This window comes from Phacochoerus africanus, chromosome 5 (assembly GCF_016906955.1).
Source record: "Phacochoerus africanus isolate WHEZ1 chromosome 5, ROS_Pafr_v1, whole genome shotgun sequence".
NCBI classification, from domain to species: Eukaryota; Metazoa; Chordata; class Mammalia; order Artiodactyla; family Suidae; genus Phacochoerus; species Phacochoerus africanus.
Genome location: NC_062548.1, coordinates 47,675,909 through 47,697,717, shown reverse-complemented (window position 1 = coordinate 47,697,717; position 21,809 = coordinate 47,675,909). Strand labels below are relative to the sequence as shown.

Here is a 21,809-nt window from a genome sequence, read left to right as displayed (position 1 = left end):
TGGTGCAGGCTCAGGCTCTGGTCGCTCGCTTCCCAACAGACAGCTTTTTGTCCAACTTTCCCCATCGAGCCCTGGAAGGAGGTGCGTGGGTTGGGGGTCATCTTCTTGGAGAGCTTTTTCTTGATGAGTGAGGGGCCTAGGCTGGCTGGGGCAGTGTGGTGTTGGGTGGATGTGGGTCTTCTGTGCTCTGGAAATCTTTGCTGAGAGAAGAGTGACCGAATGAGTGTGAACTGGACGGATGAGCTGTGCGGGCTGGTACAGGAGCAGGAGGTCTGGCGGGGGTGAAAGTTGTTTGCCTCCTTGGCTGTTGTGTGTTCCTGGCCAGTGTTTAGTGTGAGAGTCAAGGCGTAAGAAGGAGCTGGTGCTTTGTGACAGTGTAGACTGGTCAATCTTGTTGTTCTGCTGGGATGCATGCTAGACTATTTGTTGACTGAGACAGAGTAAAGAGCCAGGGGAAGCCATGGAGTGCCTGGGGTCATTACCATCTACCTCACAGCCTGTGGGAAGGCTGAGCTCATGACTCACATCCTGCTGCCCACTGACTTTCTCAGCCTAAAGCCACATGTCCCCGGGCGTGGTGGCAATGAGCTGACCCCTTCCCCCTCCTGACACAGGAGCTTCATCATACACAGTTCCTGAGCTCCCAGCCAGGTGCGTTTCTTCCCCGCTTTTCTGGTAAGAGCTGAGAAGGCTGGGTCTTGGGGAGGAGGGAGCCCCAGCTGAGGTCTCCAGAGAGGCCTTTCTGAAGAAGCGTTCAGGAATGGGGCTGTCCAGAAGCTCACCTCAAAGGCCAAGCAGAGACTTCAGGACCATTTCAAGTTCTAAGAACTGTGCCTCCACCCCCTCTGTCTGGGTGCCATGCCACATCATGTCCAAGTGTGGGAACTCAAAGCCAAAGGGCAGAGACAAGGGATGAGTGGTCAGGGAGGAGGCGTGTACAGTCTGGAGTGGGTGGGCCAGTGCCCACCCCTTGCGTTGGCAGAGGAACAGGCTGACCTGATTGCTTGGCGCAGCCCAAATCCAACTCTTCATTGCTGTGGGATGCTGGCCTGAGGCTGTTCTCAGCCAGTGAGTCTCCACTTCAGAGCTTGGCTGTGTGGGTGCTTGAAAGTGTCTTCCCTGCCCCTACCTTCCCTCTCTGTCCAGAACTTCCCCTGGACCTTGTGGGGGCAGAACCATGGATACTGGGTGGCCAGTCTTGTTTGATGAGGAGTGAGGAAATGTTTGAAGATAGAGGCCAGCCACATCCAGAGCAAGTGGAAAAGTGGTGATGGTGATGGCCCTGTGTGGTCCTTACTTGAATCCTTTTTGTCTTTTTAGGGCCAAACCTATGGCATATGCAAGTTCCCAAGCTAGGGGTGGAATCAGATCTGCAGCTGCCACCTGCACCACAGCCACGGCAACACCAGATCCGAACTGTGTCTGTGCCCTACACCACAGCTCATGGCAACGCTGGATCCTTAACCCACTGAGCAAGGCCAGGGATGGAACCTACAACCTCACGGTTCCTAGTCAGATTCGTTTCCGATGCGCCATGATGGGAACGCCCCAACACGGTTTGAACAGGCTTAAAATACAGGCTGTAGAAGCAAAGAGTTAATACACATAAAGAGGAAAGAAGTAAACATGTTAAGTGTAAATAAGAATTACCACCTAAGGGCGTTGTGTTTGCCTCTGAACTTACTGATAGCCATGGAAAAGGCATAAGGAAAAGGTTGTTGGGTTCTTCAGTGAACTGTTGCTTCATTTGCTGTGCCTTTGTTTCTTCATCTGGGAAAGAAAGTAAAAGGGTGTTAAGAGAGGTTTATGAGAGTGTCACTGAGATAATGCATGCAGGCCACCTGTGGCCTGTAATAAATATTGTAAATATTACGATTATCTCAATTGCTGGTGACTGCGGCCAAGTGGAGGGGAGTGGTGGGTAGGAAAGATGTGGTTCTTCATTACTCAAAGGCGCTCATCTTCTCTTCCCTGGACGTCCTCTTCCCCCCATCCCCATATCCAAGTCCTAAGGATGGCCTCGAAAACTGCCTTTGGTCCTGTCCTGGCTCCGTGATGTTCCTATCGCCTACTGCAGTCTATTCCATGCCCCTGCCTCCCAGAAGCCCCTTTCCAGGATGCTTCCCTCCTGCTCAGTGAATGGTGATCTCAGATGCATTTCCATGACTGCAAGTCTCTCTGAGCTCAGAAATCACAGAAGACTCGGTTTTGCTTCTTCTTTTTACCTGTAGTCCCACAGGTCTGGAGGGGCTGGTGGGTCAGCTCCGATTGGACCCCTAGCCTGAAAACTTATATATGCCATGGGTTCGGCCCTAAAAGAACCCCCCCCACCAAAAAAAAAAAAAAAAAGAAAATTCCATATCCATAGCACTCAGGTGGATGTCAGGGCAGGCTGTCTTGTCCCATACTCTTCGAGATGGGTGGGGGTGGGTGGGTGAGGGACACATAGACTCCTGTGCCTAGTGGCAGGGGCTCACCTGGGGGCAGGCAGGATCTGGACCAGGCCCAGGCCTCTCACTCCTAGGCCAGCAGGCCCATTCATGTGCCCTGAGCCACATACTACACTCTGCCCCCAGCCCCCCAACCCCTGGCGGTGGGCCTTAGCTTCTTGTGCCCCCCTGCCCCGACCCGGCCATTCTTTATCAGACTGGGAGAAGTTTGAATGAGCTTGGCCCAAATGGCAGCTCTGATACGTTACACACACATTCTTTTATTTATTTTTTTTGGTCCAAGCCCATGGCATGCAGAAGTTTCTGGGCCAGGGATCAAACCTGTGCTACAGGAGTGACAATGCTGGATCCTTAACCCACTGAGCCACCAGGGAACTTCTCAATTCCTTTTAAACATGAGCTCTGGGAGTTCCTGCTGTGGCTTAGCAGGTTAAGAATGCAACTAATATCCATGAGGATGTGGATCTGACCCCAGGCCTTGCTCAGTGAGATTTAATGTTGCTGCATAGGCCACAGATGTGGCTCAGATCCTGAGTCGCCGTGGCTGTGAATGTAGGCTGGCAGCTGCAGGTCCAATTCGACCCGTAGCCTGGAAACTTTCATATGCTGTGGGTGTGGCCATAAAAAAACAAAAAAACAAAACAAAACAAAAAAAAATAAACATGAGCTCTGCACAGCAGACCTTCAGCTAGTGGTTGAATTGGGTAAGAGCACTTCCATCACACCAGCCATAGATCAGACATCCTTTCAAAGGGCTTTACATACACTGAGTCCTCACAACAGCCCTAGCAAGTAGGAACTCTCAACCTCTCCCTTTTACAGAGGAGGAAACTGAGGCAGAGGATTCATCTGCCCATGGTCATATGACCAGTGGGTAGGAGAGCAGGTAGTTTGGCTTTACAGCCTCCATGTTTAACTCCTAGACCAAATGGACTCCCTCGGGTCCTAGAGAATGTGTACCAACGAGTTGATTCTAATAGAGAAACATCATGCTTAGGATCCCTGCCTTCTTTCCCATGTTCAGAGATAAGATCAGAACCTGTATCATTTGTGTGTGACTGGTGGACCTCAGACTTCCTCTTTCTTTCCACATTCAAGTCACTCTCACTTCTCTCCACAGGCAGAGCCCTACTTTTCCCAATTTTGGCAAGTCCAAGTCTCTAAGAGCTGTACCCCACTGATCCTCTCTCCCCAAGTGAGGTGGCCAGGAACCCCCAACCCCCTTACAGCCCCCAACCTCCCACCTCCCCAGCCTGATTGGCAGAGGCACTTGGGAGTGTTGTCCTAAGGAGGAAGGATAAGAAGCTTTCCAGAGCCAGTTCTGCAGAATTCATTTGCGTTGCAAGGGGAATTTCCTGAATTTCTGCCCCAGCCTTCACCTCAACCCACTCCAAGGGGCCTGAACTGTGCTCTCATTTTGATGGCTATGCACCATGGCTGTGCCGCCACCTCCAACAGAGGCTGTCCAACAAGCGGGTGCCAACTTAAAGGGCTAATACTACAGACTGGCAAAAGACTGCCGATGACCAGAATGAAAAAAACACAAGTTGGGCAAAGCTCTAGGCAACTGCCTGACAAATAACTGCTTTGAAAATTACTGTTTTAAATGGCAGAACCCTAAGGACCTTTAACAGACCAGTCCTTAATTTTTTTCATAACCTTGAAATAAAGTAAAGGTGGAGGAAGGAGTACAACTGAAGGTGCCAGAATTACATTGAAATTGTGCTCCACGATCAGTGCTCCCGGACATGTATTTTCTTTTTTTGGCCATGACCTTGGGCCTTAGAGCTTTGTAAATTACTCATATAACTCCGCCAGATTTGCTAGGTAGGTCAGAGGATACTCAGGTGGAGGTTAAGCCTCCAAAGATGACCCATACACAGCAATGATTTACAACCTCTGTGTTCTCACTATTCAGTGCCCAGCTTCTAGAGACGGGAAAAGGTGGGGAGAGCTCCAGAACATTCTAAGCCTGGCTGTGTTTCTGGTTGGAATTCTTTAATCCCACCACAACCCTGACAAGAGAGCAGACCTTAATCTCCCTTGGCACGACTGCTTAGTCTTGATCTTAAGCAGAATAATGAAATATCCCCAAATGTGCAGAGCAAATCTTATTAATGTCAAAACTAGATTATATACCATGAAGAAAGGCCAAAAATCAACTTACTTGAAAATAGGAAAGCTTCCAGGAGGCAAAGAGAAAACCCCTCACATCCTTTTCTACATTCTAAAATAGGAATATTCACGGAAATGAGCATTCACGGAACACCTACAGAGATCTACTCACATTCACACACGTTAACTCATTTAATTCCCGCTACCAGGTAGGTACTGATTGTTAACAATTTACATTCCTGAGAGCAAAGTCAGAGAGATCTGAAGTCGCTCAAGGTGACACATGCAGTAAGTAGGAGTCAGGATTTGAATCCGAAGCAGTAGCCTTCCCTCTCCCAGGGGCCACAGCCGCGGTGCAGAAAACGCAGGAGGTCTGCCACGGGGAAATTAATGATCCACAGCTACCCAGTGGCTCTGCGCCACAACTGGGAGACAACCTGGTTCTCGTGACTTCTCAGTCTTACGGTTTTCATCCAAGTGCATGACTGCGGGAGCAAGGGGACCACGTGAGCCCTCTCCCTCCCCCGGCGAGGGACAGTGCCTGTCCGGCCAAGGACAAGTCACAGGTGCGACAACGTGCCAGGACTGGATCCGGAGCCCCAGGGCGCCAGCTCCCCTGCAGCGTCAACAGGAGGAAGGGAGGGAGGGAACTCGGCCAGGTGTGGCCTCCGGATGCTGCAGGTCACAAGTGCGCGGAAAGTGCTGCTAGAGGTGCGGCCTGCTCCGTAAAGCTCATCTCGCGAGGCAGTAACTATAACCTTGGTCTTGTCCTCTATGACCCCCGCGGTGAGGGTCCCCCGCCGCCCCCATCACTAGCCTACAGGGCCAGACGGTGTCACGGCTCCAGGGCAAGGCCGCAGGGAGCGGGCTGGCCCTCCCCACGTGGACAGTCTCCCCTCTGGGGGCGTGGCCTCCGGCGCCAGACAGGCCAATGAGTGCCGCCGTCGGGATCCCCCAGAGGGGCACGCCGGGCTGGCGGGGGCTGCGTCAGCCCGAGGGCGGGGCTCCTGGGCCGGCGCGAGGCGCGGTGGGTCACGCGGGGCGCGGCGCGGGCTATAAGTAGTGGCCGGCAGCGTGCGCCGCTAGATGATGGCTGCTGGCGCGCGGTGCATGCTTCTTTTGCTCGGTTGCTGAGGCGCCCGCGGCTGTTTCCCGGGTGGGTCTCCAGCCCCGCCGAGCTTTCCCGAGCCTCCGGGCCCGGGCAGTGTGCTCGCCGACCGCAGGTACGTGTGTTCTAGGCTCTAGCCCGCCGCCTGGACCTCTCCGTCTCCCGCTCAGCTCCTCGTTTCCTCTGGTGAGTGGCGGTGCCGCCTTAGAAAGGCTCTTTCTTCTCCCCGGGGCCAGGCGCGGACGCTGCGGCGCGGGGTCAGCCGGATGGGCTGGTACCAGTGGCGGGGTTCTGCTTGCGTCGCTGCCTGCCTCCCTCCCCCACCTCCACCCCATCCACCCCGCCCGGCGGCTCCGCCGCCCGCGGGCCTTTTTGGCGGTCCCCGGGCGGCGCGCGCGGGAACAGCCCTTTTCCGGTTTTCGCGCGGAGGGCGCGCGCGGGCTGGCGGCGCGGGGCCCGGGCTGGGCGCGCGCGGGCCGAGGTGGTCCCCGCGCCACGTGCCCGCCGCCGGCTGGTCCTGCTCGGGGCGGGGTCAGCGGATTGCAGGCTGTGGGCACGGCAGGCCCCCCCCCCCCAGCCTGCGTGAGCCCGCGTGGGGTGCGGAGCCAGCCCCCCAAGGACGCGCCGTTATTGTTACTTTCCCTCTCCTCCCAGGATGAACTTGCGTCCTTTCTCTTCTCCGCCATGGAATTCTGCTCCGTGCTTCTAGCCCTCCAGAGCCAAAGAAACCCCAGACAACAGATGCCCATACGCAGCGTATAGCAGTAACTCCCCAGCTCGGTTTCTGTGCCGTAGTTTACAGTATTTAATTTTATATAATATGTATTATTTATTAGAGCATTTTTGATACCTCATATTCTGTTTACACATCTCTAAAACCGCTCAGTAATTCTCTTGTTAAATTAAAGAACCACTACTCTAGAGAATGGCATCTACCGTGGCAACGCTGATAACCAGTACTATTGCTGCTTCTGGTCCATTGGTAGATTACCTATGGATGCTTATCCTGGGCTTCATCATTGCATTTGTCTTGGCCTTCTCCGTGGGAGCCAATGATGTAGCAAATTCTTTTGGTACGGCTGTGGGATCAGGTGTAGTGACCCTGAAGCAAGCCTGTATCCTAGCTAGTATCTTTGAAACAGTGGGCTCCGTCCTACTGGGGGCCAAAGTGAGCGAAACGATCCGGAAGGGCTTGATTGACGTGGAGATGTACAACGCGACCCAAGAGCTGCTGATGGCCGGCTCCGTCAGCGCGATGTTTGGTAAGTTCTTTTTCTGTATTGTCCTCTGAACGATGGCTGAGCACATTCCTGTGGCGGGGTAGTTCTCTCCTTGTGCTCAGCCTTTCAGATTATTTTCTTAGGAATGCCCTGCGTACAAAATGTAATTTGGCAATTTTCTTCATAAAACTTGACCTGTTTCAGGTTCTGCTGTGTGGCAACTAGTGGCTTCGTTTTTGAAGCTTCCCATTTCTGGAACCCATTGTATTGTTGGTGCAACCATTGGTTTCTCCCTGGTGGCGAAAGGGCAGGAGGGTGTCAAGTGGTCTGAACTGATAAAAATTGGTATGTTTAATTCTAAATGGCTTTTTATTCTTGTCATGTGACCATGGCATTGTGTTATGGGAGTATATGCTTTAAAATTGGAGGGATGGACTGAAGTAAATTTAAAGTGTGTTTTGGGGAAGTCTTTGGTGCAGCAGGTTAAGGAGCTGTTATTGTCACTATTGTGGTGTGGGTTCGATCCCTGGCCTGGGAACTTCTGCATGCCTAATGTCTCGGCCCCCCAGAAAGTGTTGTTTGGTTCCTGATTTTCATTCGTTGACATGTTTTCTTAATGTGTTCTATTCTAGTGATGTCTTGGTTCGTCTCTCCGCTGCTTTCTGGTATTATGTCTGGAATTTTATTCTTCCTTGTTCGTGCATTCATCCTCCGTAAGGTAATATTTCTCTCCCACTTATGACCTTTCACAGGTTACACGCAATGATATTCAGACCCATAGCATTCTTGCAGATGTGATCAGTGTGTAGGTGTGTGGCCTTGGGAAGTTAGAAAAATTCTTTGTTTTATACACCTGTTGTATGTTGAGTTTTATGAAAGAAGCAAGTTTTCAATATCCAAGAAGCTTTTGGGAAGGAAAAATTGAATGAATATTACAGGGTGGCAAGAAATTGGATGGAGCTCCTATCTTGGCTCAGTGATTAACGAACCCGACTGGTATCCATGAGGATGCGGGTTCAATCCCTGGCTTCACTCTGTGGGTTAAAGATCTGGCACTGCCATGAGCTGTGATGTAGGTCGCAGACGCGGCTTGGATCCCCCGAGTTGCTGTGGCTGTGGTGTAGGCCAGAAGCTGCAGCTCTGATTTGACCCCTGGTCTGGGGACTTCCATATGCCTCAGATGCAGCCCTAAAAAGACAAAAAACAAACAAAAACCAACTAAACAGAAAAAGAAATTGGAGAGACTGAGCGGGGGGAGGAGGGAGGGAGTGGGCTGGACCGGGGAGTCCGGGGTTAATAGATGCAGACTATATCATTTAGAATGGGTAAGCAGTGAGGTCCTACTGTATGGCACAGGGAACTATATCCAATTTCTTGGGGTAGAACGTGATGGAAGGTAATATGAGAAAAAGAATGTATATGTATGTATGACTGGGTCACCTTGTACAGTAGAAATTGGCACTCCGGAGTTCCCATTGTGGCACAGCTGAAATGAATCCGATTAGTATCCATGAGGATGTGGGTTCAATCCCTGGCCTCGCTCAGTGGGTTAAGGATTTTTCGATGCCACAAGCTTTGGCGAATTCTTTTGGTACAGCTGTGGGTGTAGTGACCCTGAAGCAAGCCTGCATTCTAGCTAGTATCTTCAAAACAATGGATGTGGTGTAGCTGTGGCCAAGACATAGGCCGGCAGCTGTAGCTCCGATTTGACTCCTAGCTTGGGAACGTCCATATGCTGCGGGTGCGGCCCTAAAAAGCAAAAAAAAAAAAAAAAAGAGAGATACCACAACATTGTAAATCAGCTAAACTTTAAGAAAAATCATAAAAAAAATTAAAGAGAATGAAAGCAGAAATATTAAGGAAGTGTATTTGGAGTGGCTTAGTCTGGCTGTCTGCAGATTACTATCTTAAACCACTGTCATGCAGGCCAGTTTGAATTGTAAGCTTAGGGTTCAACAAGTCCTGATGTCCCCATGTGGCTTTTTCTCAGTTAAAATGAGTAGTTTGGGTCTCTATGTAGTTATTTCTGTAGTGTTTATCAAAACCAACATAAAAGCTTCTAGGGGGGGAATCTGCCTCTCACAATGGCTTGAGTCTAATTTCTCAGAATAGGTAAAAAAGGAACCAGTCAGGGTAATTTTTTTGGCTTGTTTTTTGTTTTGTTTTTTCCTTTGGCAAAAAAAATTCCAGACAGCCATTTAATTTCCTGTCCACTTGAAAATCCCTTTTGTGGGACCCGTAGCATTTCTTTTATCAAGAAGCCTGATGTTGGCTCCAAAATAAATGCAGGCAACAAGGGATGTTGTCATTGGACTGAGTTACAGTAAGAATAAATGCACTCTTCTCAGGAAACCAAGTTGTCCTTTTCCTGAGGTGAATGGCTCTTTAACGGTCCATTGTAAGTTTTTAAAAAGCTTCTAAACTGTAGAAATCTGAGTGAAGGGAGATAGGTAGCTTAATCCCAAGGGAAGAATGGATTCAGACCCACTTGTCTGGTCTAATTCTAAGCTTCTCTAGGGAAGGATTTGTACCTCTTTGTAAAAATTCTGTGACTGCTAAAGTGACCTACTAATCACTGGTTACCATGGCCTGAGTCTGGTAAAAGATAGCAGAGTAATACTCGGAAAACTTGAACCCTCTGTAGCTCGGTATAATTTGAGAGCAAACAGTTCATTGATAGTAACGGACTCAGAGTTTGGCCTTGTCTTCTAAGCAGGCAGGCACGATTAGCACTTACCCTCTCACTCCCCACAGCTGTGGCATATGATAATATGATGCTTTAATTCGAGGCTTATTAGTCTTTAATTAGTAGTCTTATTAGTTTTTATTATTATTTATTAGTCTTATAGGTCTTTAATTACTAGTCTTTAGTTTTTAGTATTTTTAGAGCCTCATGGCTTGCTCCTTAGAGAACCAGGAGAGTTGATAGGATACCCTGTTATGGGTCCCTGCTCTCTAAAGGTTTACACTGGGTCTTTGTTGATTATGAGGAGGCAGATTATTCTGATTTTGGAGAGGCTTTGTGGTTCAAGCCCAAACTTATTTACTGGAGGTTGAATGTTGGTGCTCTGAGGCGCAGAGGGATTTTTCAGGTGCACAGATCTCTCATTTGGAGAATGCATGCCAGGCATTTTTATGAGAGCTTAAGTTGTCTTAACCTCCTAACTAGGGTTCCTGATGGGGTATGAGGTTGGACATGATCAAGAATGATTGAAATAGCATTTTAAACTATTCAGTATTGACCGCGAGGACTCCCTCTCCAGCAGCACAGACTATTGTATCCAGTCTACCAATAATAGATGGATTTTGAAGTGATGAGTGAATATTTCTGGATACTGTTAGGTTTTAACTCTCAAGAAAACTCCTTTAGATTTGTAATCTGGGAATCCTGGCTGTTAAACTCTTAAGTATTTCATCATTAAGATGCTTTCCAGCTGAAGATAGTGTTTTGGAAATTAACTTTAAAATTAATTTTTAAAACTTTCAATTTTGGGGGCGCTCCCATTGTGGCTCAGCGGAAACCTGACTAGTATTAGTATCCATGAGGTTGTGGGTTCAATCCCTGGCCCCGCTCAGTGGATTAAGGATCCTGAGTTGCCGTGAGCTTTGGTGTAGGTTGCAGACGTAGCTCAGATCCTGCCTTGCTGTGGCTGTGGTGTAGGTGGGCAGCTGCAGCTCCGATTTGACCTCTAGCTTGGGAACTTCCATAGGCCACGGGTGTGATCTTAAAAAGCAAAAGAAAAACATTTTTTTTTTTCAGTTTCCTGAATGTTCTGAGGGTGTTGGATGGTCTGGTAGAAAAACACAGAGTGGAGCTGAGGTACTTCTGCTAAGGATTGGGGCAATAAACTGGGCATAGAGAAAAGGGAGTTTTCCTTTTTTAATTCTAGTCAAAGAAAGTAGATCTTTCAGCATTCCCCCTTCTGTCACGGGTCACATTAAATATATCTAGGGCATCTTTTCAAACTCACAGGGACCTTTTTCATTAGACAAGTTTACTGGAAAGTCCAGTGTAAAAAAAATCAACTATTCTGGTTGAAAATGGCTTATGAAGACCCCCTTTCCCATCCTACATAATCAGATGGTAAGATAGTTCTGGGTAAAGTTTCAAGTGTGAGGTGAACATTTCATAAAGATTTTAGCCCTTGTTACCTCTTGGGAGCGACAGGAGTTTGGAGGCAGTAAAAGGGAGAAGAGAAATTTCCCCATAATATCTAGAACCTGGTGGAGGGGGTGTTTTAGTTTCCTTGGAGAATTTCTTTAAGCCGCTGGTAGTTCTTAGATGAAAAACGTATATGTATGCCTCAGGTTCATGACCATACTGACCATCCTAGGGGCAGGATCCACATCTTTGAGTTACTGAGGGATGCTTAGGATTTTGTTTGGTTTTTGGCTGAAGTTCCTGGGCCAGGGATCAAACCTGTGCCGCAGCAGTGACAAAGCTGGATCCTCAACTAGCTGGGCCACAAGGGGGAACTCCGGGGATGCCTAGGTTTATTGGCTATTTTTGTTGGGGCTAATTCCCAGTCTGTAGCATTTTTTAAAACTATGGATAGGGGAGCTAACATTCAGGGTGGTTTTCATCAAGGGCCCATCTCTGCTAATGGGGAATGGCACCTCTTGTTTTCTCTCCTTGACCTTAAGTCATTCTTGACCTCACTCTTTTGATGTATTGATGACTCTTTCCCTATCTCTTCCTCCCTAAGATTTTTCCATTGGATTGTGATCCAGGATGGCATTAAATGCTCAGGCTGAGGTCATCTTTATTTATTTGTCTTCTGTTTTTTCAGGGCCGCACCGCAGCACACGGAGGTTCCCAGGCTAGGGGTCTGATTGGAGCTGTTGCTGCTGGCCTGTGCTATAGCCACAGCCGCACCAGATCCAAGCCGTGCCTGTGACCTATATCACAGCTCATGGCAATGCCAGATCCTTAACCCACTGAGCGAGGCCAGGGATCAAACCCGCAACCTCATGGTTCCTAGTTGGATTCATTTCTGCTGTGCCATGATGGGAACTCCTCGACATCTTTAAAATTTAGCCTTTCTGTGTATTTGGATCTGTGCCCTCCTTTTTAACTCTTGTTTCTAGTCACACTGGTCTCCTTGCTGGTCTTCAGACAATTCAGGTGTTCGCCTCAGGGTCTTTGTCCTTGCTGCTGTCTCTGGGATGTTCTGCCCTCAGATGCTGCTCTGGCTGCTCTTTCTCACCCCCCTGGGTGTGTACATGGTTTATGGCTTGTTGACATAACACATTTGTGTCCTTGCTCCACTGATAGTCTGGACTCCCCCCCGCCCCCTCCATTAAAGGGTGCCTCCTTACCCTTTTCCTTCACAGCATTGTTCTGTACTGGAATGTCAATGCCAGTTCTGAGAGCAGAACTTTGTCTCATTCACTCCCACATTTTAGTGCCAGGAAAACCTGGCACAGTCTGTTGAATGAGGGGATGACACAGGGTGTGATTGATTTTTATCTTAGCACTTTGGTAAATCATTAGATGTGGCATATTTATCAAGTGTTTAGATTAGATGGTGGTTGCTGATATATTTTACTGTTTTACTCCTAAGAAATCATTGCAAGTATAAAGTCCAGTAAGAAATGTTGTATTATCTCCTAGTCAGTTTCTGGACACCTCTTACCAATGAATGGGATGTCTTCAGGTGTGTACTCAGATGTACATCCGGACATCTGGTGCTTCAGAGCCCTGGGGGCTGAAAACTGATGACTCAGGAGACACCGCCTGTCACTAGTATAGGTAGTCTTGTTAAAAATAACTGCAACAAAAAATACCCCCCCCAAACATAAAGCCAAACACACACTTAAATTCAGATAGATGTAGAAGATGAGGTCAACCTTGGTAGGGAGTCTTCTAGGAGCAAAAGACCATTTGGCCTTAGAAACTGCTATGGAGAGAGAGTTGCTATTGGCACTGTGCTGCCCTTCTGTAGGCTCCTGTGGAAATGGGTGAGGTTTTTAAGCCTTTGAGATACTGATCGTAATTGTGAGTAATGGTATTTTACAGGCAGATCCAGTTCCTAATGGGTTGCGAGCGTTGCCAGTGTTCTATGCCTGCACAGTTGGAATCAACCTCTTTTCCATCATGTATACTGGAGCACCTTGTAAGTATATGTTAAAATGTTTAAATGTGAATTTAAAGTTGTTTATAAAACTTACATTAAATGCCCAATTTACCCCTTTTTGCTTTACAGGGCTGAAATCTCCTAGAAGGTGGCTGGCCTGCGCCCATTTCAGAAGGCTGCAGGCTAGTGTATGCTGAGTTAACCTAGATAGTTTTTCAACCAAAGAGACCTGCTCAGATTCTAAATCACTACAGACCTTTACTCTTTAGTCTTCACAGGATCCACCGATAATTTGATCTTCTCCCTCCCTCTCTCCTATCTATGCTAAAAATACTGGAATTGATGTTGACCTCAACTATTGACTGCTGAAGAGTCATTAGTTCTATTTGGTCTTCAATAATCAGTCATTTAGGACTGGTTTGCTGGATATTCTCATTTTTTTTCTCTCCCAAGTGGAGCTACTTTTGTTTCTAAGTACTGCATTTACTCCCCCGAATCTGCTTGAATGAGAAGAGAAGAGTTGGGATGCTCTAAGTGCACTTGGAAGAAGAATTCATGCAGCTAAGAGGAAAACTAATTTGTGAGAATATAAAGATTGAAACGTTGGTTACTTTTATGTTGGGATGAAGGCAAAGCTTGGGTTAAATTATAATGTCTCATTTAGCAACTGGAAAAGATCGATAAACCTGTATTTTGACAGACAGGACCTGGTCAGTTTTGCTGTCTAGGTTTGGCTTGATGATGGCCCTTTGAGCCACCAGGTCAGTGACTTTCAGTCTTTGAGAGTTTTGATGCCTTGCAAGAAATACATTGGACATTGCTGCCCAGGACACACATGCTTATAGAGAGGGAGGGGAAGAGAGGGAAAGAAAGATGACTGGAATAGTATCTTAACCTTACTTATGTGCTATGCACTTATATTTTCAAATGTTCTTTGTAGCTCTTTAAAATGCTCATTGTGGCTCACTAAATTGATTTCATTTCCGAGGACTAGGTTGTAATATGCTTCCTATATAAACCTCACTGAAGTGATAAGTCACTGACCAAAAATGGAGTTAGCTAAATAAGTATTTTTAACCCTGTTTTTATTCTTAGAACAATCAGGAAAGAAAATGGACAATTTTATGAGAATATTGATCTTATTTAGGGAATGCCAGACTCCTTAACAAATGGTACAGGCAAAAAAAGCTTGCATGCTGCATTTCCATCCTGTTTTAATTTGGGTTCTTCATGCTAAAGCTAAAAAAGTGTAAGGCTCTAAGCACTGATGTTTTATGCGGTAGCAGCAAAGCTCATAGTTCAGTGAAATTAGAACTTAGGTTTCCGATCATTTTTTTTTGAAACGAACACATGGATATTTTTGTTAAATCCTCTTGTGGATCACTTACAAGAAGAACCAGTCTCACTTCCCCTTTTTGACTTGGAACGAAGGCAGATTTCAATTGTGATCGAGATTGATTGAATTTCATGTATATTTTAGTTTGTGTGACCAACTACATGATTAGAATTGAGAGCAGAAATTAAAATGGAAAGATTGAGTCAATCTAGAAGGGACCTCAGTTTGTATCTAATTTTTAAATATTAATCATTTCAAGGAGCAGGAGCATTTCCATTTTATAAGTAATTCCTAATAAGCAAAATAACCACAAGTAGCTAAGCTGTTCTTGGATAAAGCATAGGTCATTATAGCATTTTTTTAGGCTTAGAATAGGGTTATCTGGTGCTTTGCTTCTCTTAATGTAGGCTAGTGGCTAGGAGCCTGTTGGTGTTTAAGTCATGACCAGATGACTGGTTCGTGATCCCTGAGCCCCATGAGACGATGTAGGCAGGTATCTAAGATGTGACTGGTTAGTGCAATTACCACCATGCTTTTTTCCTTTTGTGAAAGCCCTTTGACCTGTTCTTATCTTTTGATTGATAATGTCTCCGTTTTCTGTATCTTAGTTTGATAAATGCCTCCCAGGAGATAGTATTGCTCTAAAGGATTTCGCTAGTTCAATGGATGTAATAACTTTTTACTACATCTCTATGAGAAATGTTTCTGGGGCACTTTGCTTTTTTAATGTTAAAATCCATGTGCAGACTGAAGTGGCCACTCCCGTCCGATGGCTGGGGAGTGGAGCACTTGCATTTTGTTCACAGCTAGTTGCTGATCCTCTTCAGTGTAGTAGAAATCCTTGCTATTATTTTCTGAAGCCAAGAAAGGAAAAAGCCCAGTCTCTGAGGGAGCTTGGGCCAGACTGATATGGGTTTCAGATGCTATGGGATTTTTCTCCCAAATCTGTTTAGCCACTAGCACAGTCCTATGGACCGAAGGCTGGCAGCAGCTGTGAAGGGTGATGGGCTGGCTGGCTTGGGGAACCCGAGTCCCCAGCGGAGGGTTTACACATTATTGCCGGGGGCAGTTGCCCTGGGGTTTTCAAGATGCACCATTTTATCTCCTAGTGCTGGGCTTTGACAAACTTCCTCTGTGGGGTACCATCCTCATCTCGGTGGGATGTGCAGTTTTCTGTGCCCTTATCGTCTGGTTCTTTGTATGTCCCAGGATGAAGAGAAAAATTGAACGTAAGTAACAAATTGTGGCAGAAAATTTTAACTAGTAATGTGCTGACATTTTGTTTAGTCATCTGTAAAAGTCCTCTAGATTGGCAAAGCCAGAAAATGCAAATGGAAATTTGAGGATACAGTTTTATTGTCCAGACTTTTTCCTTACTGACTTAAAAGGGCCTGAGACCTAGTTTTAAGGCATATTTGACCTTATGTGGGACCGCCAGACAAGCGAGGCATTTAATTTTTTTTAACTGTACCTTGATCCCTTGCCAATGCCATGCTAGGTAGAGAAGTCAGAGCCTACACTAGTTGAGAAAAATGAGGATACCCTAGTGAAAAATAAAAGGTAGGACATAATACTTTTCCCGGGAAACATTTACCAAAACTATTGCTGTGTGTAACATCAGATTCAGGTATTTTAGATTTGGTTAGTTCTCAGAATTGGAGCACCAATTCTAGACCATTACTACACTTAGTCCTGCAGTTATGATCAAATACGGGGTTTTGGTATCAGTCCTATTAAATCTTGTATTCCTTTCCTTACTGCTGGAGCTCTCTTGAAGTAATCTTTTCCTGCCCATTTCATCTACAAATGCTCAGGCAGTAGTTTAAGTTTGTTCTTTGAAGCGGAGGGGTGCGCAGGCTGCAGTGGCACCAGAGTGCTGTGTCATGTAGCCTCAGAGAGGCTCTGCGCTAGTCTGGCGGTGCAACGGGAACGAGGCTTTCAGGACTTGGTGACCTCATTTTTCCCTCAGTCGGGGAGAAGACGAGACAGCCCTTGCTGATGTTTTATATCCTGGCCTTCGCTGACTGGGAGGCCTGAATGAGCGTGTAAGCAGACCGAGTTGGTATGAGAGAGCAGAAGACATTCCTACCTGGTCATGGAATTCAGAACCCTAAGGCGCATGTCGTTGTTTTATAGAGGTGGAAATTGAAGCCATCTTTAGTTGTCTGTATTGAGCTGTGTCACTTTACTTGAACTCACGGACTGAAATTTAGGGGGCATTTAAAAAGAACAGCACTAGATGCAGGCCTCATTTTCCGTTATCTGTCAGCTCCATGCTTGAGCTACTTTCCACTAGGAAGGGGTCAGCAGGGAGGCTAAGAATGTTTTTCCTGTTTGTGAAGGGTTTTAAAGAACAAGAATTTACAGCAGAGCCCATGGAGCCTAAAATATTTGGCTCTCTGGCCCTCCACTGAACAAGCTTGCAACCCTTGATAATAGAGTGTCGTGCATGCGCAATGTGGGTTCCTTCCCAAGTGAGAAGAGGTATTACACATAGACAAGAAAGTTTTTCTGAATTTTCACTGTTTATAAAGTGGTCTTATTTTGAGATGGGTTTTTTTGTTGTTTTTTGAGGTGAGGAAAAGGAAATAATGGAGCATGTTAGTTTGGACAAAACCAAACAAAAACATCTTTCTTTTCTAGGAGAAATCAAGTGTAGTCCTTCTGAAAGCCCCTTAATGGAAAAAAAGAATAGCTTGAAGGAAGACCATGAGGAAACAAAGATGTCTCTTAGTGATCTTGAAACCAGGAACCCCGTTGCTGAGGTGGGGTCTGCCCCTGGACCCCTCCGGGCTGTGGTGGAAGAGAGAACAGTCTCCTTCAAACTGGGAGACCTAGAGGAAGCTCCAGAGCGAGAGAGGCTTCCCAGCGTGGGCCTGAAGGAGGAGACCAGCATAGATGGTGCAGTGAACGGTGAGCGGCCCCTCCTGGGTGGGGAAGGTCAGTTGCCCTTGTTAACCCCTGGTACTGCTGGGGAGGCTCACTGATGGCCTTGGCGTTGAGTGTTACCCTTGGTGTTCAGGTGCGGTGCAGTTACCCAATGGGAACCTTGTTCAGTTCAATCAAGCTGTCAGTAACCAGATCAACTCCAGCGGCCACTATCAGTATCACACTGTGCATAAGGATTCCGGCTTATACAAAGAGCTGCTTCACAAATTACATCTCGCCAAGGTGGGGGACTGCATGGGCGACTCTGGTGACAAACCCTTGAGGCGCAATAATAGCTATACTTCCTACACCATGGCAATTTGTGGCATGCCTCTGGATTCATTCCGTGCCAAAGAAGGTGAACAGAAAGGTGAAGAGATGGAGAAGTTGACGTGGCCCAATGCAGACAGCAAGAAGCGAATTCGAATGGACAGTTACACCAGCTATTGCAACGCTGTGTCTGATATTCACTCTGCCTCTGAGATAGACATGAGTGTCAAGGCAGAGATGGGTCTGGGCGACAGGAAAGGAAGTGCCAGTTCTCTCGAGGAATGGTATGACCAGGATAAGCCAGAAGTGTCCCTCCTCTTCCAGTTCCTACAGATCCTCACAGCCTGCTTTGGGTCATTTGCCCACGGTGGCAATGACGTCAGGTCAGTCCATTGTGATTCTTGGCATTGCTTGTTCTATTCTCATACTGCCTTTTCCTTTTATAAGGTTCTGCTTGTGGCGATGGTGCTCTTGCCACCCATGGGACACCGAATAGAGTGGAGGGGATGAGGTGATAGCAATTATTGATTTAATAAAATAGGAAGAAATTTTTTTTCTTTAGAGAGAGCACAAAGAATAGGTTTATCTCTTTCTGTAGATGATAAATACCTTTCACAGAGAAGCCTTTTACTGAGAGGGGGTCCAGTTCTTGGATAGTAATTACTGCCTCACAGATTGAACCTGTAGGTAGTTAATCCCAGTTCTGTGGTTTGGAAACTGTCCATAGGAACCCAGGATCTGCTTTAGGTGGCCTGCAGGAAGACAGGCCATCAGATGCCTCTGAGGCAGGCCCCTCTGAGAAAAGCTCTCATGTTCTTCTATTGTGTATGCTGGGGTCCCATTTATTTTCTTTTGAAGAAGGAGCTGTTTGCTAATGAAAGGTTTGCTTTAGACAACTTAGTCATTTAACAAGTAGGATATTGCCACAATCTAGTTATGCCTGAAGAATTATCTTTGCCTTTCTTTTTTCTTTTCAGCAATGCCATTGGTCCTCTGGTTGCTTTGTATCTGGTTTACGATACGGGAGACGTTTCTTCAAAAGTAGCAACACCAATATGGCTTCTGCTCTATGGTGGTGTTGGTATCTGCATTGGTCTGTGGGTTTGGGGAAGGAGAGTTATCCAGACCATGGGCAAAGATCTGACGCCAATCACACCCTCTAGGTAAGTTAGTAAAGTAAATGTTAGGTTACTCCTCATTTTCTTAAGATGCTGTGCAGTGCTACCACACACATTCTTCAACGCTGGATCCTTAACCCACTGAGCGAGGCAAGGGATTGAACCTGCATCCTCATGGATACTAGTCAGGTTTGTAACCACTGAGCCACAATGGGAACTCCGCAAGTTACTCTTTAGTATAAGTTGTGATGTTCTCTTGGTTGGTTTTTACTTATTATCTGGCCCTTAAACATAAGTTTTTCTCTGTTCCACTCCAGTGGACTCTTGAGAAAGATTATGTGGTAAGACTATAGCTATGTGTGCTTAACATTTATTTTTCTTTATTGAACCAACTGATGTTTACTAAATTCTTCAAAATACAAGTTCAAACTTTAATAATGAGCTTCCAGAAAACCTCAAAGTCTCACATTCAAATATGGAAAAAGAGAAGAGGAATCTCATGGCCTGATTTAGAGTAGATTTCAGGAGTTAAAGCAGACGAAAAATGGGGGTTTTGTCCCAGGTAGAGGACAAGATCAAAGCAAGATTGCATGAACTTTGAGTAGTGAAGCTTACCAAAATTTCAGTTCTATTCTTGACAAGTGATCTTTTTTGTGTCTACAGCGGCTTCAGTATTGAATTGGCATCTGCCCTCACTGTAGTAATTGCGTCAAATATTGGCCTACCCATCAGTACAACACATTGTAAAGTAAGTGTGATGTAAAGGTACCATGTCTTTGGAATGGTTTGAATAGATAGGTAGAGGGCTTTTTGTTTCGGCCTTTGATTCTTGGTTTAGAAAGCTTTATGCAGAGTTTACAAGTTTAGGACAAGTGATTCTAAGAACGTAAAAGTACATTCTGCAGTTTCTTTTCTCTATTACTTTTATTGAAGCAGATGATGTATTTCCTGCCCGAAGGATACAATAGTTCTTTTATGTAGGGGTAGCAAGTCTGTGAGGCTTGTTGGGCTGTTGAAGGGGAGTTTATTTAAAAGAAGCATATATTTAGAGCCTCTTGTGGAAATGTACTGAATCCTAAGGTTTCTTGATGACCATTGAGTAACTATAGGGAAAAGAAGAAACTGGCTTCTTGAAGGGTTCATCTTGGAGCCTTTGGGTTGTCCGTTGTCTTCCAGAGAGTTCTATTAGGGGTAATATCAGCCTCCTTCTAGAATCTTTGGGAAACCTAAAACCTAAAAGAATCCATTAATTACTAAAGCAGTTTATTATTGTTAATGTAGTTAGTTAAATTCCAGCAGTTCAGATGGGAAAGGTTTTCTTTTCCTACTGTGTTTTTGTTTATTTAATTAATTTTTGTCTTTTGTCTTTTTAGGGCAACACCCATGGCATATGGAGGTTCCCAGGCTAAGGGCTGAATCGGAGCTGTAGTCACTGGCCTACACCACAGCCACAGCAATGCCAGATCTGAGCTGTGTCTGCGACCTACACCACAGCTCACAACGCTGGATCCTTAACCACTGAGTGATGCCAGGGATGGAACCGCAACGTCATGGTTCCTGGTTGGATTTGTTCCTCTGTGCCACGACGGGAACTCCCTACTGTGTATTTAGCACAGACTGAATGATTGGATTTTATGTTGCCTTCATCTTCCCATGAGTAACCTCCTTAACCTGTTACACACCAACCTTCATGGATCAGTGCCGCAGTCTGGGCTCCTTACTTGGCAAGGTCATGGGTCTGTTGAGCAAAATAACCACTGGGACTTCGGTAACCAGCCTCCTTGTGGGTTGTTTCCTTCTACAGGTGGGCTCTGTTGTCTCCGTTGGCTGGCTTCGATCCAAAAAGGCTGTTGACTGGCGACTCTTCCGCAACATTTTTATGGCCTGGTTTGTCACAGTCCCCATTTCTGGTGTTATCAGTGCTGCTATTATGGCGGTCTTCAAATATGTCATCCTCAGGGCTGTTTGAGATGAAAATTTGTATCCATGCTTGGGACCACCTTACACATTCCTGCTCCTTGGAAGAATGATTACAGTGTTACAGAAGACTGACAACAGTCTTTTTGAAGTTTGGGAGCTGTGGGAGGGAAGTGTTACTTGTGCTATAATTGCTTTTGTGCTAAATATGACTTGTCTCAAAAGTAGCTATGTAAAATAGCCAGGTTTCCGCTGGTTCCTGTTGAGGTCCCTTTTCCTTCTGGGCTGTGAATTCCTGTACATATTTCTCTACTTTTTGTATCAGGCTTCAATTCCATTATGTTTTAATGTTGTCTCTGAAGATAGCTTGTGATTTTTTTTTTTTTTTGAGCACCCATTCAGAGCCATTTGACAGTGTTGCTCTGCTTTGTTGGTTTCACCAGCTTCTGCCCTAACACACAGGGACTTAATAAAAACCATAACTGACGCTTCCCTTGTAGTCTCTTAGAGAAATGTAGTCATTTGTACCCTGCCCTCCTGTTGGAAGTGGCAGGTGCTATTGGCATATGTGGGAATTTCTTAGAGGGACAAGTTTCTTAGGACACAAGTGAGTTAGTAGTCACTTCTTTGCAAGCAATTCATCGACTATTATTGCTGAGAAGAAGCAGGAAGAAAAATCCTTCTGGCAGTCTGGATTATTTCTTTAATAAAGATTTCTAGCAGTGTGGGTGGATGAGTGCAGTGGACTATGAACTTTGGGTGAGTTAAATGGGACAGCCTTTCATGTTCATCTGTCTACCTCTTAACTGAATTAAAAAAAAGGCTACAGTTTTTAGAAAACTTGTTCTTGTGTTTTTTGTTCAGATTTGAAGCATCTGGGCTCCTGATCAGTTAGGTGTATGCCATTCTTAGGAGAATGTGATCATCTTAACAAATGAAGAATTGCTCTCTGGCTTAATGTTCCCCACTCCTCCCTGGTACTTTTCTTGTGATCCCAGGATACACATGAAATTACTCTATGAGGACTGTTGTATTAGTTTGGTATTACTTTTTTTAAATAGCACTGTTTATTTTTTTATTTTTATTTTTTTTGCTATTTCTTTGGGCTGCTTCTGCGGCATATGGAGGTTCCCAGGCTAGGGGTCGAATCGGAGCTATAGCCGCCGGCCTACGCCAGAGCCACAGCAACGCACGATCCGAGCCGCGTCTGCAACCTACACCACAGCTCATGGCAACGCCGGATCATTAACCCACTGAGCAAGGGCAGGGA

The 21,809-nt window shown here is 46.1% G+C and overlaps 1 protein-coding gene across 1 annotated transcript; it reads left to right on the top strand.

Annotated features, from left to right (window-relative positions):
- Positions 1–5,725: 5,725 nt before the first annotated feature.
- Positions 5,726–21,379, top strand: SLC20A1 (solute carrier family 20 member 1). Its single transcript, XM_047781177.1, has 11 exons — positions 5,726–5,859; positions 6,328–6,935; positions 7,098–7,238; positions 7,526–7,611; positions 12,913–13,009; positions 15,416–15,535; positions 16,950–17,219; positions 17,329–17,887; positions 18,482–18,667; positions 19,286–19,370; positions 20,427–21,379. The coding sequence occupies exons 2-11, from the start codon at positions 6,599–6,601 to the stop codon at positions 20,589–20,591; spliced, it is 2,046 nt and encodes a 681-aa protein (XP_047637133.1). The 5' UTR covers positions 5,726–5,859; positions 6,328–6,598; the 3' UTR covers positions 20,592–21,379.
- Positions 21,380–21,809: the final 430 nt, after the last annotated feature.

What these genes read in the sequence shown, in the direction of transcription:
- SLC20A1 (XM_047781177.1), top strand. Translation starts at nt 6,599, where the DNA reads ATGGCATCTACCGTGGCAACGCTGATAACCAGTACTATTGCTGCTTCT. An exon ending in GTCTGAACTGATAAAAATTG is followed by an intron (nt 7,239 to 7,525) that starts GTATGTTTAATT and finishes GTTCTATTCTAG; the next exon opens with TGATGTCTTGGTTCGTCTCT. An exon ending in GTGCATTCATCCTCCGTAAG is followed by an intron (nt 7,612 to 12,912) that starts GTAATATTTCTC and finishes GGTATTTTACAG; the next exon opens with GCAGATCCAGTTCCTAATGG.